At 37.0% G+C, this 15,531-nt stretch overlaps 1 protein-coding gene across 6 annotated transcripts in view; it reads left to right on the forward strand.

Moving 5' to 3' along the window:
• The window catches only part of GRIA4 (glutamate ionotropic receptor AMPA type subunit 4), a 252,621-nt gene that overhangs the window by 146,327 nt on the left and 90,763 nt on the right, over window positions 1-15,531 (forward strand). For all 6 annotated transcript variants that reach the window (XR_015744265.1, XM_087937095.1, XM_087937093.1 and 3 more), the window contains exon 4: window positions 13,183-13,367. Coding sequence is in view for 5 of the 6 variants with exons in the window: in XM_087937095.1 (XP_087793221.1) it covers window positions 13,183-13,367 (185 nt within the window). In the remaining variant the exon portion in view is untranslated. The remainder of the gene's footprint in view (window positions 1-13,182; window positions 13,368-15,531) is intronic.

Here is a 15,531-nt window from a genome sequence, read left to right on the forward strand (position 1 = left end):
TCATATGATCACCTTTTGCAACCTTGACCGGCAACGTCAATGGGGAAGCGAGATTCACTTTACAACCAGGTTACTAACTTATCAATGGCAGTGATTTACTTAACAACTGTGGCAAGGAAGGTCATAAAACTGGGCAAAACTCACTTAATGTCTCTCTTAACAGAAATTTTGGGCTCAATTGTCAAAAGTCGAGGGCTACATGTGTATGTGTGTGTGTATACATATATGTACACACTGTGTGTCTGTGTGTGTGTGTGTGTCTGTGTGTGTAAATTTCGATAGATCATATCAAAATAGTCAAAACTATGTGGTGAGAAGGATATGTGTGATAGTAGACAGTATGTACCTGATCTGCTCTGGATACATAAGGTGATCTTAGGATAAGGCTATTAGCAGGATTCTGGGTAAATAACCAATTTTTCTTATAGAATTGCATTGGGGACTTTTTTGTTCCAAAGTTTCCAGACAGATTTGACCCATAGATTGCAATTGTTGTTTCTGCCCAACTTCTCTCCCCCACTATGCACTCTTCAGAGAAGTACTTTAGACTTACACAAGTGTAGCTTCTGTCTGCTAAGAGTAACATTAACTTTAGTGTATGGGTCCTTTAAAAAGGATAAGCTGTGACATAATTATACGAGTTCATGTATTTGAATGTATGTATGTTTATCTCTATGTTACCTTTCTATATGTAAAGTCCATATGTAATCAATATATATTTTGGGGGCCTTTAGCACACTTGGACGATATTAATAAGTAGAGTAACGTATTAGCAAGAAAATGGGTAGCATTTTCAGGATGCCCTATTCCATATTGCATTTATGGAAACCAAAATATATAAAATTATTTATTTTCCAGTGTGAGTATTGAATGAGCAAGTGTGGGCAATACTCTGAACTACAGAAAAATTCACCGTGACTTCATCAAAGGGCAAGTAAGGGGAAGTGAGACTTTTTTTCAGGGTGATTTGAAGCAAATTTCTATTGCAAATTTTGCCTAAATAGGCGGTTTTCTTTACTGGTACATTAGCTAGCTTCAGGCATGTTTGAGGCATTGGTGCCTGTTGAAACTCAGATGGAACTGGTTTCACAAAATTCAACAATAGTAAGCAAAAAATAAAAGCGGGGAAGGAAGACAGCAAGCAGGAGTGGGTTTTTTTTTAAAGTAATTCTTTTAATATTTTGTTTATATTCCTACTCAAGAGTAACTAAAGACACACACACTAATTCCATTAGTTGAAGAACTGCTTTTATTTCATCTTTAATTGTTGAACTTTTAACTTCTGAATATCACCCAGAATCACTCCTATAGCATTTAAATTATTTAAATATATATAAATAAATACATACTGAGAAACCATCAATTTTAGACTCATAGAAGAAGTGCTGAAAATGTTAGTACGATGAGGTTTAGGAATGTCATTTTGGCCAGACCTTCTTGTGAGTATCAGTGGCCTTGTGGTTCAACTTACCTATCCCTCAACTTCTATTTCTTTCTTTAAAGTGTTTTATAAATTTAAATACCTTAATTATTGGAATCTTTTTATCATGTTCATGTTTTAAGGACTGTTTTTATTGCTTCCAGAAATCTGTACCATGAGAGTTGGAATACAAAGATTAATGTGAGGAAATAAAGATTTTAATTGGGTGTTGCTAATGATAGTAACAGATAACAGATAATCAGAGTTGGAAGGGACCTTGTAGGTCATCTAATCTAACCCCGCGCCCAAGCGGGAGACCCTACACCATTTCTGACAAATGGCAGTCCAATCTCTTCTTGAAAGTCTTAAGTGATGATGCTCCCACAACTTCCGAGGGCAAGCTGTTCCATTGTTCTCACTGTCAGAAAGTTTCTCCTTATTTCCAGGTTAAATCTCTCCTTGTTCAGTTTCCATCCATTATTCTTTGTCTGTCCTACAGGCACTTTAGAAAATAGCTTGACCCTTTCCTCCCTGTGGCAGCCCCTCAAATATTGGAAGACTGCTATCATGTCTCCCCTGGTCCTTCTTTTCACTAGACTAGCCATGCCCAGTTCCTGTAACTGTTCTTCATATGTTTTAGTTTCCGGTCCCCTAATCATCCTGGTTGCTTGCTGGGGTGTGGTGGCTCAATGGTTCAGGAGTGGGATTCAGTTTTTTTTAACTACCGGTTCTGCGGCCGTGGCTTGGTGGGCATGGCAGGTGAAGGATACTGTAAAATCTTCAGTCAGATGTGGTATTTGCCAGATCTCTGAACTACTCAAAATTTCCATTACTGGTTCTCCAAAATTGGTCAGAACCTGCTATATAAGCACCTCTGTTAAGGACCACTGAGCTTGTCAGCTGGAAAGCTGACAGTCTGGGTTCAAGACCCAAGTGCCATGCAATGGGATGAGCTCCCTTGCCCCAGCTCCTGCCCCCCTTCCCAACAGTTCAAAAGCATGCAAATGAAAGTAGATAAACAAGAGCCACTTTGGTGGGAAAGTAAAAGCATTCCATACACCTTTGGTATATTACCATGCTGGCCACATGACCATGGAAAATGTCTTTGGACAATGCCAACTCCCTCAGTCAAGAAACGGAGATGAGCACTGTGCCCTAGAATCGGACACAACTAAATAGGGAATCCTTTATGTTTTGCTAATTGAGAAATGTGGAAGCCATGATATGCACATAGCGCATCCTTTGGAAAGTATTCAAAGAAGCCTTTCCAACCTCACATGAGCACAAGGTTACCACCAAGGAGGGGTTGGATACCTACAATAGACAGCTCTGCCTGCCGTGTGTTGGAAATGAAATCTGGTCCACTTCCAAGCTGGGAGAAAGACACAGCAATGAATTTGGAGGCAAGCTGCAGGAAAGGAGGTATCCATTTATTTAGGAATCAGAAGTGAAGTGACTCAGCATCAGTTCTGGGTCAGCTGACAGCCTGGCATGGGCAGTAGGGTGATTTTTATACCCTCTTGGACTTTTGAGATTGAGATGCCTGGTGGGGTTATTAATAATGTGCCTTTCTATATTCTAATTGTCCCTATTTGGTTTCCTGGTGGTGGTCAGGTCAAGGCTAGCCTTGAGGAAAGGTGAGGAATATAAATTCTGTGTTTTCTGACTTAATCCTGTCAATTCAGTCTGTCTCAGTCTTCTAACCTGGGTTACTTGAGGCCATTATGGCTGGAAGACAGGGATTGCTTTAGCTTCCATAGATGGTTTTTCTTTGCCTTCACTGGGGGTATGGAAATAAAGGGGGAGGATCTTATGTTTCTTCCTACTCTTGGATTGTTGCCCTCCAAACATGGGTGTCTGAATTAGTTCAACGCTCAAGTCAATATGACCCTGTAAAGCAGGTTAGCTTGCCAAGGTAGGTTTAAATGGAACCCAGGCTCAAGAGTAATGCAGTCCAGATCAGAGACATCTCAGGCATTGAGTAGGAGTTTGACTACATTTTGCATAACTGTCTTTATGTAGCATCTTAAAATACAGCTTGGGATTAGATTCACACTTTATAAAACTTTACAGTTTTAATGGCTTGCCATCAAAATCAGGCCATGTATTCATTCTCAGGTGTTTTTCTCTCTTACGAAGGAAAGAAAGATGCTGCGTTTCAATAATTTTTAGTCTGAACCCAAACATGATGGAATAAAATTGTTTTGCCATGGATTACAAATCTCAAGAGTATGTGGGAAACTATGAGAATTAATATTTACGCAGTTGTGCCATTCTTTAGGGTCCTCTCAATTTTGTAGCAAGCTTTGACATTACCCAGGTACCTGTCTTTCACTTTTAAAAGCTTCTAAAACATGAAAGGAGTGAAGGATATAAATGTTCCTTAGCAGATCTGCGATGCAAACGGAAACCAATATTGTTGGAAGTTTTAATCTGCAACAAAAAAGTCAGATGGCAGCTTTAAAAACAACTATACATTTTTTTAAAAAAAGAAACTAAAAAAGGCTTTCAAATGTAGTGCTCTTTGTTCAGAAAGAATAAAAGAGGCATAGACTTGTAAACAAATCTTTTGATGTGATGAAGCATTAGTTACAACGTTCTTTTTAAGAATATTATTTAAAAGAATGAATCTGAATAAAATATAAATAAAAACTGTGTGTATATGTGTGTGTATGTTCCTGTGTGCACACATATTTATTTCTATTGAACTTTATATTCAACATATGTGGTTAAGTTCAAAAGTAGTTCTGAGACATAAGCAGTTTGGGATGCCTTGTTTTTAAGAATTTTAAAATAACATTTTGTAATTGTGTATAAGTATTTTAACAAATCAAGTTGAATTAAGAACTGCCAGTCTGCATTTTGGGGGAGTTTTTCTAATGGTTTAATAATATTTCTAGAATCACCAGACATTCTGTTGTCTCTCTTGGTCATGCTTTTAATTTTTTCCCTAGCCAATGCATCATCACCAAGGTTGAGTATATCCAGCCCGCCACCCACATGCAGCCCTGAACAACTAATAAAGTAGCCCATAAGATCATAACTTTTTAACATTATTTATGCATATAATGTGTATGCATAATATTATATCTTTTATGTGTGGCCCAAGACAATTTCTCTTCACTCAGTGCAGCCCAGGTAAGCCAAAAGGTTGAACATGCCTAAACAAGATGGTAGTGTACAGATATTTATATTACTTACTTAATAGTGTACAGATGTTTATAATGGCACCTAATAAAATAATAAAGGTATTATCATCGAAGCTTTTGAGGATTACAGGTCATTTCATCATGCATCAAAAATTACTGAGACTTTAATCCATCTCCAGAGAACCTCAACCAAATTTGTAAATTTCTTAATCAGTAGTCATCCTTCTCTGGTGAATCACCTCCCCTGCCATCTTTACTTACTATGCATGATTTGTTCTTACTATAGAGCTTTTTTTTTTTTCATATATGCCCAAGCTTGGAAAAAGATATGCAGCTCTTGCTTCTAAAAATGGACTATATCATATAGAGCTGCATTTGATTTACAGGTTTGTTTATAAAGCAACGTCTAGTCTAAGCTCAGCCATGCCTTGAGTAGCAACCTTTAAAATAAGGCATATAATTATTGCCAGCATTCCTAATGGCATTCAGCTAAGTACAGAAAACAGACTATTGAATTGTAGATTTAATAGCTTTGTATTTCAGCAAAAGAGGGTAGAGGCAAGATTTAAAAAAAAGCAAATGTGTATTTTTCATAGAACAAAATATTCAACCATCTAGCTTAGTAATCAAATATTCATAACAAAACAGTAACATGACCAGTTTACGTACAATAATAATAAAAATAAAATCAATTATCTTAAAAGCTCTGGTGAACATAATTGCCTCTTATGTATAGACTATGTGCGAAAGTTTCCAGGAAGGGTATTCTACAATTATAATATTGCCAATCCCCCAAAAATTCTGATTTTATTTACCACCTGCCTTCCCTTTAAAGACCAATTATACTTGTATTCTAATTTGTGCCCTAAAGAGCAAACAGTTAATGATACATATGCTATTTAGTAATGATTTGTTAACGTAACACTTCTCTAGAAAGTGGGAATGTTGAGATTATGAGCATCAATTAAAGTGTGCAGGCTTGTTTGGCATGTATTCTTATTTGTTTCAAGGATTTTTGTCCCACTCTTTTTCCAAGTGGCTTCCAGAGCAGCTTTATATAATAAAATCTATATATTATTTGGGCTGTGTCATTCTGGTCCTTTAGTAACCATATGCTGATCAAGCATCCTGAAATTAAATATTGAAAGAAAACAAATTCACAAAGTCAGGGATCAGACACATGCTCCAAGGATAAATTTGTGAAGAGGAATATTGGAATTCTAATTACAACAAAGATAGTTGTTTGCTACAATTTTTATTTTGAAGAAGCTTTCTTTCTAGTGTGGTTTGTTGATAAGAAGGGTACCGTTATCTTAGGCATAAAATATATTTGCCAATGATATGTTCAATTCCATCTCCAAGTAAGACTGGAATTAATATTTCAATAAATGGATTTTTTTTAAAAAAGCCATATGGTTTTCTTAGCAATATTATTGGTCATGTTAATATGTGATGCATAACTGCTTGCTCTTAAGTTATACATAATGAAATCACTAGGGTCAAATAACTGAGCATAAACTGGACCCACCTTCAGGAATACGAGGAGGAGGAAGAGGAGGAGGAGAGGAAGAGGTGTGTGGTGGTGATGGAGGAGGAGGAGGAGAAGGAGGAAGAAGAAGAAGAATAGTAGTAGTAGTATAGGGTATGGTCCTTAGTACAAGGGCTTCCAAACTCAGTGATATATGTATGATTAAAAAAAATAAACTGAAATAAAATTAAAGCTTAAAAGTTAATAAAGCTCAGTGGCTAAAATGCTGAGCTTATCAATCAGAAAAGTTGACAGTTCTGTGGTTCAAATCCCTAGTGTCACGTAACAGAGTGAGCTCCTGTTACTTGTCCGAGTTTCTGCCAACCTAGCAGTTCGAAAGCATGTAAAAATACAAGCAGGAAAATAGGGACCCCTTTGGTGAGAAGGTAACGGCGTTTCATGTGCCTTCGGCATTTAGTCATGCCGGCCACATAACCATGGAGACGTCTTCAGACCGCACTGACTCTTCAGCTTAGAAATGGAAATGAGCACGGCCCCATAGAACCAGAAACGACTGGCAGGTATGTGCAAGGGGAACCTTTACCTATGATTGCAATTGAAGTTTTTTTTTTCCTTTTGTCCAATAAGCAATATAAAATTGGAGAGGTGGATTAAGTATTCTGAATAATCATAAGTTAAATTGAAGCAAAACATTCCTCTTTACTTATATTGCGGTAAGTTCTAAACTAAGAGCCAGTTTGGTCTAGTGGTTAAGGCACTAGACCAGCGACCATGCATTTCAATCTCACCTTAGATGTGGAAACCACCTGAATGACCTTGGGTCCTGCACTAGCCTGAATGGTTGGCAGAGCTGGATTGTGTCCAAAATAGATTTAGAGTTAAATTTGATGTAGAGAAATATTTTTATCTCTTTCTCTCCAGATGGAAGGACATCTAAAATTAAATAGCAGTATATTTGAAAGCAAGTTTTTCTTCAAGAGATACATAATTATTTTAGAGAATTGGCTGTGACAATTAAGTGTAGCAGTGGATAGCTTAAGTGGCTTTATAAGAGGTCTAGATAAAATTCTCAGCAGTAAGATGAACCTTGTCAATCCTTATTAGTCAGAGTAGTTAAATGGAACATCTTTATAACACAGTATGCTTCTTCCGGATATGAAAGAGAAACATGTTGGGTGAAGCAAAAGGTCCATTGCCATTTATAACTTCTGTCTAAATATTTGTCAATCTCTTATTGCAAACAGATTGTGTCTGGGTCAGACTTCTATGTTATCAGCTTACTGTCAGTAAGCAAGGATTCCTAGTCAAGGAATCACAAGACCACTGCCAGCAATACTGACATTGTTTTTATATACAGGGCAAGCCACTAGTTTATAAAATGAGATCAAACCCAACTCCCATTAGCACTGATGATGTTACGTAGTTTGTTAGTGAAATATCTGCAAGAAAACAGCCAACCTCAGAGAGCACCCGTTCAATTCTCACTGCTAATATTCTCTCCCATTGAAAACCTTTGTATCTTGTCCAATAGTGAGGGTAACAGGCACAATTTTACTGTGCTATAAACTACATGATATGGGGCCGCAAGTAACAAAGACTGAGGTTTGTGCTATTCATGCATATTTTGGGCATTTCTTTTATCATTGTGGTTTGTATCAGATGCCTATGGTTGCAGTGATCTTCAGCCTTATAACCACAGGGAAAACCAAAAGGTCATCTAGAACCTATTAGCAAAGGCTACCTTTGCTGCCATCTAGTATATTAGGATTATATAAAGAAGCTCTATTCCCACATCACTCATTCTCTCTTCATATTTCTCCCAATTCCTGCTGTAGGTACCAACCATCTGAGATGGGGTTCCATGTGAGGCAGTCATTTAAAGACAGCATTGATAGGTCTTCATGAGTAATTTACAAGCTTTGACTCAACATTTATTCCAAACTCATTTTATTTAATATGAATGGAGTGTATCTACGAAAAAATAATCCCAAATGTTAAATAGCAGCAAATGGCCATCCAATGTTGAAATTCCAAATCAGAGACCATCATTAATAGAATTTGACATGATCAGTTGTGAATTATAACAGAAAAATAGCAATCATCATCAACTCCTTTTAATATCCCCATAATCCTTTGCGGAGTGGAGTCTAGGCAACTGAATGGAGCTAGCAGAATGTTTTAATGGCCGGATGCCTTTCCTGTCACCAATCTAGAGTTTTGTTCAGCAGATATATTCTCGGTGTGCCTAGAGAGAGAAATATCTGCCTCTACTTAGGATTGAACTCACAACCTCCTGATTGTGAAGTGAGAGCTCCACCTCTAGGTCACCACACCACTCCTGTAACAGAAAAATAGCAATGATTTTATTAATTCACACTTGCAATGTTTTGTGCTGGGATCAATTTTGGGTTATAAATATAATACAAAAGCTGCAAACTTATATCTCATAATAGAAAAACTATGGCTGTATAGGAAAAATGGGTGTTCAGAGCACCGGGACACTCATATTTCACTTAACTGCAGCTCTTTAAAGCAGTTGTATCTCTTCCTAGCTGTCATCGGCAATTGCAGTGTGATTCTAGAAAATGATGGTTTATCTTTAAGAAGATAGACATGCTACATATCTATGTGCTCCCTTTCACATTCAAAGCACTGCACGGCCCTTGTAAAGATCTGGAAGGAGGCAGGTTAGTGTCAAACCATTTTCACTGCCTTCAAAGCAGATAGGAGGCAGTTTGGTGAAGTGGTTAAGGCACCAGATTAGAAACTAGGAGACTCTGAGTTCTAGTCTAGTTTTAATTCTCAGCCCCGGGAAAAGGCAATGACAAATCACTTCTAAAAATCTTGTCGATAGAGACTTGTTCAGGAATCTGGATTGATTTGTGTCCAACTCAATTTCATTGAGGGCTGCATCAGGGCTCTGGTTGACCTTGGGGGGTCAGGGGGCATGGCTGACTGGGTGGATATAGCTGACTAGGTGGGATGGCCAGCTTGACGCCATTTCCCATATTGTTGGCATGTTTCTTCTTCGCATTGAGTAGACCAGGCCAAAGCCATGCTGGCCTAATTGAGTAGACTGGGCTGAAGCTACATTGGCCTGATCTTTCCTTTCTGCATTGGGCCGAAGTGACGCGAGTAGACCAGGATGGCCCCAAGGGCTGGACCCAACCACATTGCGGCCTGGATCTGGCCTGCAGGCTTTGAGTTTGACAGCCCTGATTTAAGGCATGCATACGTAAAAATACATCAGATGACATTTGAGGTGACCCACATGATTTCTTATTTGAGGCCCTATACAAAGTGAAGTTCCTGTTCTAGACTGTGGACTGTGGGAGGAAAACTTCCCCACTAATAAATTGGGCTTTTTTTCAGTGCATTTTTAGCCTTGACTCTGGGGGATAATCCAGATGATGGCTATAAAGGTAAAAGTTCCCCCAATATATGTGTTAATCATTTCTGGTTCTATGGGGCGGTGCTCATCTCCATTTCTAAGCTGAAGAGCCAGCACTATCTGAAGATGTCTCCATGGCCATGTGGCCGGCATGACTAAACGCCGAAGGTGCACGGAGCGCTGTTACCTTCCCGCCAAAGTGATCCCTATTTTTCTACTTGCAGTTTTTTACGTACTTTAGAACTGCTAGGTTAGCAGAAGCCGGGACAAGTAACAGGAGCTCACTCCATTACGCAGCGCTAGGGATTCGAAGTGCTGAACTGCCAACCTTTTGATTTTGACAAACTCAATGTCTTAGACATTGAGCCACCGTGTCCCATATGAAGGCTATAGTGAAGGACAAAATAATTTAAAGCTTGTGATCACATTCTTACTAATATTAGTTTATATCAAATTCCCATGCTGGTAAGTTATGAATGGAAATGCTTGAATTCATATAATTATATGTGTTACTTAGCATTAATCTATATCTATCACTATAGCACTTTCCATTAATCAATATGATTCGTTTGGAGGTATTTCTTATATGAGACATGGTGGTGCAGTGGTTAGAGTGCAGTACTGCAGGCTATTTCTGCTGCCTGCTGGCTGCCTGCAATTTGGATCTCACCAGGCTCAAGGTTGAATAAGCCTTCCATCCTTCCGAGGCTTTTTAAAATAAGGACCCAGATTGTTGGGGGCAATATGCTGACTCTGTAAACCACTTAGAGAGAGCTGTAAAGTACTGTAAAGCAGTATATAACTTTAAGTGCTATTGCTATTATAATAGTCCCATATTGTTTCTTGGAAACGGCATCTTTGTTTAATGATAATTGTATCACCGAAAACTTAAGAAGATAAGACAAATGGGTCTTCTATTTCAATATTTGATATTATGCTTCTCTATGTTTGATATGAGTAGTTAATTTCATCTTTCAGTTAAACAAATGGGCCATTTTATTCTGAGTCACATTCTTATTCTGTTCAATCTGAAGCAAAGGATTAACTGACAGGGTTGCTATCAAAAACCCAACCAACGTTATGAGCTTAAGTGAGTCATGTACACATATATAAAATCCTAATGTGCTTTTAAGTAGAGAATTATAAATGGGAGAGATTGGGAAATGAGATTAAGAATATGTTATTTGGAAAATGACATAGGCAAAATTGGAAAAGATAATTACAGACAGGCTTAACAAAAAAAGACTATGCATCTTGGAAAGAATTGAATAATTGTGTAGTAATTAAAAATAATTATTTGTTCTTTCTCTGAAGAAAAAAACAAAACAAGAAAGCTGATTTCAGTTTAAAAATTAACCTTGATGGCTGAAATATTGTTTTACCTGTTAAATTATTTACTTTTGCACAGAGGATATAAATACTAACTGGTAATCTAAGGTTCATATCTGTTCAAGAATCAGTAAATAAGGCTAAGCTGTTTTATCTGTATGTGTCATATAGGCTGGTACAATGTTGGTCAGGTCAGAACTAATTAAGTCCATGTATGATAAGTGCTACCAATAGCCTAACCCTTTAATCCATTCTCATCTAATAATCCAAAATGTGTGAATAAACTATTATATTAACAGTGTCCACCCTTGTTCATTTCTTAATAAACTGAAGATGGTAGACTTTAATAGATTTTTAAAGGAAATTTCCCCATTTCATTGTCACACAAGGTTTTTTTATAGAAATAAATGTACATGTGAAATTATCTATCCATTTCTTCAATCAGTGAGTTCTGCAATGAGAATGTGGTATAATATTGTAATGGAATAGAATTAATTATTTAATTTGTTTACCAGGGTTATATAGCAATAGAAATAGCACTTAGACTTATATACCACTTCACAATACTTTACAGCCAGCTCTTAAACAGTTTACAGCGTATTGCTCCCAACAATCTGGGTCCTGATTTTACTGACCTTGGAAGGATGGAAAGCTGAGTCAACCTTGAGCCAGTGAGAATCGAATTGCTGGCAGTCAGCAGAACTAGTCTGCAATACTCCATTCTAACCACTGCACTACCACAGCTCTTCGATATGGCACTCTAACAAACAATTTAAATCAAACAGTTTCTGACCTAAGGCAGTGCTTAACTGTTCTTGTCATTAGACGGATTCCTCTGAAGTTCAGCCAAATTCTGATTTTCTGGAATTCCTGTCATTGGTTTTACCTTCCAGAACATCAAATTCTAACTTTTTTGAGAGCTGCTTTGTGTTATAACTGTTGAATCTCTGACAAATCTCCTACTGCTGTTGACACAAGTTGAAGACATTAATGAATGTTTTGACCATTCAGACTTTATGAAAACAAACCACTATTGTTCCAGTCCTTGAACACTTAAAAATTGGATATATTTTTTTAAAAAGAGACTAAATCATTGAAATGTAAAAAAAAAAATCAAAAGAAGGTAAAAGCAGAACACTTCATTATTACTGCCAAGAAAGCAACATGGATAGGTTCAACTAGTCATCACGAGTTAAGGAAAGGACTTTGCTGGAAAATAAAATCTGTGCGTCCTAGATTCTAACCATGTGTCCAGATATAAAAGATGCAGATAATTTGCTGCAACTTTATTTAGGGTAGAAATACGCATTGTCCCATTATTTTCATTTTCTTTTGTATTTTATATTCTGACAAACTAAAAAAGAAATTGAAAACAAAAAAAACTCAAAAGAAAAAAATTGTTATTTTTGTCAAGGGATTTACCTCAGGTAAACTAAACAAGACAGTTTCATGTTGAACAAAAGGTTCCTTGGGAGCAAATCAATTTAACCAACTATTTTGGCAGAGGTTTTTTTTTTTTCCAACTTATTTTTCATCCTTTATTTTCTTTAAGGGAGAAACATTTTAAGCAAATATATAATTTTTTTAAAAAAAAATGACCCTGTTTACCTGTCCTATCTAACAAATTTGTGAAACGGTGATAATGCAAATGTTATAAATGGAAAAAGACACCAATAAGACTTAAGAGTACCATTTTGCCTGCCTAACTAAATGAATTTACTCATGACAATAAGTGGGTGGATAAATAAAGACGTATATAGAAGCATATTCTTTGGCAACTTTTTCTTCTCAGATGATATATGCTTGTATATTCATGAACGGTTTTAATTTACTTGCATTACTAGTTGAGGAACAGATTAATTAATAAGTTTAAGATACATGCTTTCAATGCTGCAACAGAAGACTATTGCACAGATATAGAAGGAAGGAAAGAAACAGAAGAGGGAAAAATATCCAGAGATTAGGAAATGGTCTTTCTGAAGACCTTTGTTTGCATAGTTGATGAATAGGAGCATGTTGATTTATATTCTACAGTAAGCATTACCTAAAATTAAGGCTGAATAGTTTAGTATTCATCAGATATTTTGGGCTTCAGTTCACATCGGCAAGCAGGGTTGAAATAGTCTGGACCCTTAATCTTAATCCATTCCTATTCAAATCAAAAGCTCATCTTATCTATGATTGTATATTTAATAAACTGAACAATATTTAAGCAATTGACTGGTGTGCGCGTGTGTGTGTGTATGTGTGTGTAGTAGAGAAAAGAGAAAACACAGTCTGGTTAATGACTATAAATTTTAACTACTCACCAACATTATAAGAAAAGGGATATTGATTAAACGGTCTTGTGATTCACAAAATGTAAGGACTACGTCATTTAGTGTATTGTTTCATTTTCTTTTAGGTTACTCAATACTTCAAGCTATTATGGAAACAGCAGGAGAAAAAAGCTGGCAAGTTAGCGCCATATGTGTGGAGAATTTTAACGATGCAAGTTACAGGCAGCTTTTAGAAGATTTGGACCGAAGACAAGAAAAGAAATTCGTAATAGATTGCGAAATAGAGAGGCTTCAAAATCTCTTAGAACAGGTAATACTTGGTTTTCATGCCACCAGAAACACATTAGCATTGCTTTAGAAATGGACTCTCTTTGAGGTCTTTTATTCTTCCCTGTCTGTCAAGAGGGCATTTTCCTCATCTCTACTTTTATACATAATCTGCTAATTAGTATCAACAATTGCCTCCATTTTGACTATCAATGGGAAATTCCAATAAAACAGTGTTTGGATTCACCCAGGAAAATTAATGGAGGCAGCATATTCTTGGATTTGATGAAATATAATGGTGAACGACTTATTGCCTTAAATGTGGATGAATATTGCTCACATATAAAGCAGGGACACAGTCCTTCAAACAAAGGAGTCTTTAGAGAGACTCCCTTCAAAAACTCTTTTGATAAATCTCTCTCACTCACACGAACACATTTATTAACATTAAGATTTTAACTTCTAAAGATACATACATTTACACAGTCTATACACTTTGAAAACTGGTTGAAGAAATGAATCTGCTATGGCCACTGTAAGTTTGGCTTTTCTTCGGAGGATACAATATGAAAAGCACCAATATTTGCTTCCAATGGAGTTAGAAATCAGTATCATTAATAAATCATATTGCAACACTAATTTATTGACAGAACAGATTGCCATAGCAATAGCTTGGATGACAGTAGTGAACAGATATGCTAATAGCAATATGAAATTATTGGATTGTTAAATCAATCCAGACATACAGTCATACAGAATAAGAGTTGGAAGGGAGCTTGAGTGGTCTTCTGCAGAAGATCTTACCCAATGTCAGGTGAATTGCTGTCCAATTCCTTCTTAAAAACCTCCAGTGATAGAGCACCCAGAACTTCTATAGGCAAGCCATTCCATTGATCATTTTTTTTCACTGGTAGGAAATCTTTCAAAGATCCAAAGATCTTACATGATATCTTGTCTATATCAATTTGACTATAACAATTTTACAGCAGACCTGGAATTCTTCTGTAAACCAAAGAAAAGTTAATATTTGTTCACTAGTAATCTCATAGTTTCTCTCCACTCAGCCTGGAGGCTCTGAAGTCAGCACATAACTATCAGATGGCCCTGACCCCATCTCTGTATAGGATGCAGGACCCTCATCTGAGTCCTCCCCAGACTCCTGGCCTGACCCATGTTCGTCCCCACTGTCCGACTCTGCTGCCGTCTCCACAGGCTGCTGGCAGACCACAACAGGTTGGGCTGAGAGAGAATGACAGGCCCAAAGTCACCCAGCCATTTTTTCATGGCTAAGAACTAGAACTCGCGGTCTTCCATTTTCTAGCCTGGCGCCTTAACCACCAGACCAACCTGGCTCCTTAACTTTTATCACACATTTATACAGCCCTACCAAGCATAAAGTCATTCTGCTATTCCCAAATTTTGATCATTGCCCCCTCTTGGATCCTTTCACTTAAAATTCTGCCAAACACACTCAAAAAATTAATTCCTCTATAGTTGTTGCCTTCACTGTTGCTACCTTTTTCTTTGTTTGGGGATAATGGCAGTCACCATCCAGAGATACCATCTTCATGCACATGTTAAATAAGTCATTTAGTCACTTCACAAGTGAACCATATTCATATTTTAACATTTTTCCAGTTCCATTATCTGCACTTGCAGCCTTATCCTTTTTCAATATTCTCTAAGCATTTGTAAATCCTCTTTTATCCATTCTTTTTGGACACTAAATTAATAGTATTCATTTCACTTCAATTCTTTCATTTACCATGGTCATTCCCATGCAGATCTCTCAAATTCTCTATCCAGCCTGCTCTTTCTTCAGGTTCATCATAAATCATTTTGGCACTTTTATTTTTAATCCCATTCATTCTCTTGCTTTAATCTGTTTTCATCCATTTCTAGGATAGATTTTTGTTCTCCCATTCAGAATTGCTCTGTTTTTTCTTCTAGTATGAATTGTTCTTTGCTCTGCCTGGAAACCTTGCCACCATCTGTTTTTTAAATCTGCACATTACAAATAATTTTACTCTCTTCCTCATCGTTTGCAGCAATTATTGTCATGTATGCATATTTTAATATCTGACCAAGCCATCTCCAGACCATTGACATTTAAAGGAAACTCAATTTGATATGGAGGGAGAAACGGAACATTCCTCAGCTCTTTAGACAATTGCTGGATTTTGCCCATGCTTATTTCTGGTTTGCAT

Source organism: Pseudonaja textilis, chromosome 7 (assembly GCF_049901715.1).
Source record: "Pseudonaja textilis isolate UNSWEBS1 chromosome 7, rPseTex1.2, whole genome shotgun sequence".
NCBI classification, from domain to species: domain Eukaryota; kingdom Metazoa; phylum Chordata; class Lepidosauria; order Squamata; family Elapidae; genus Pseudonaja; species Pseudonaja textilis.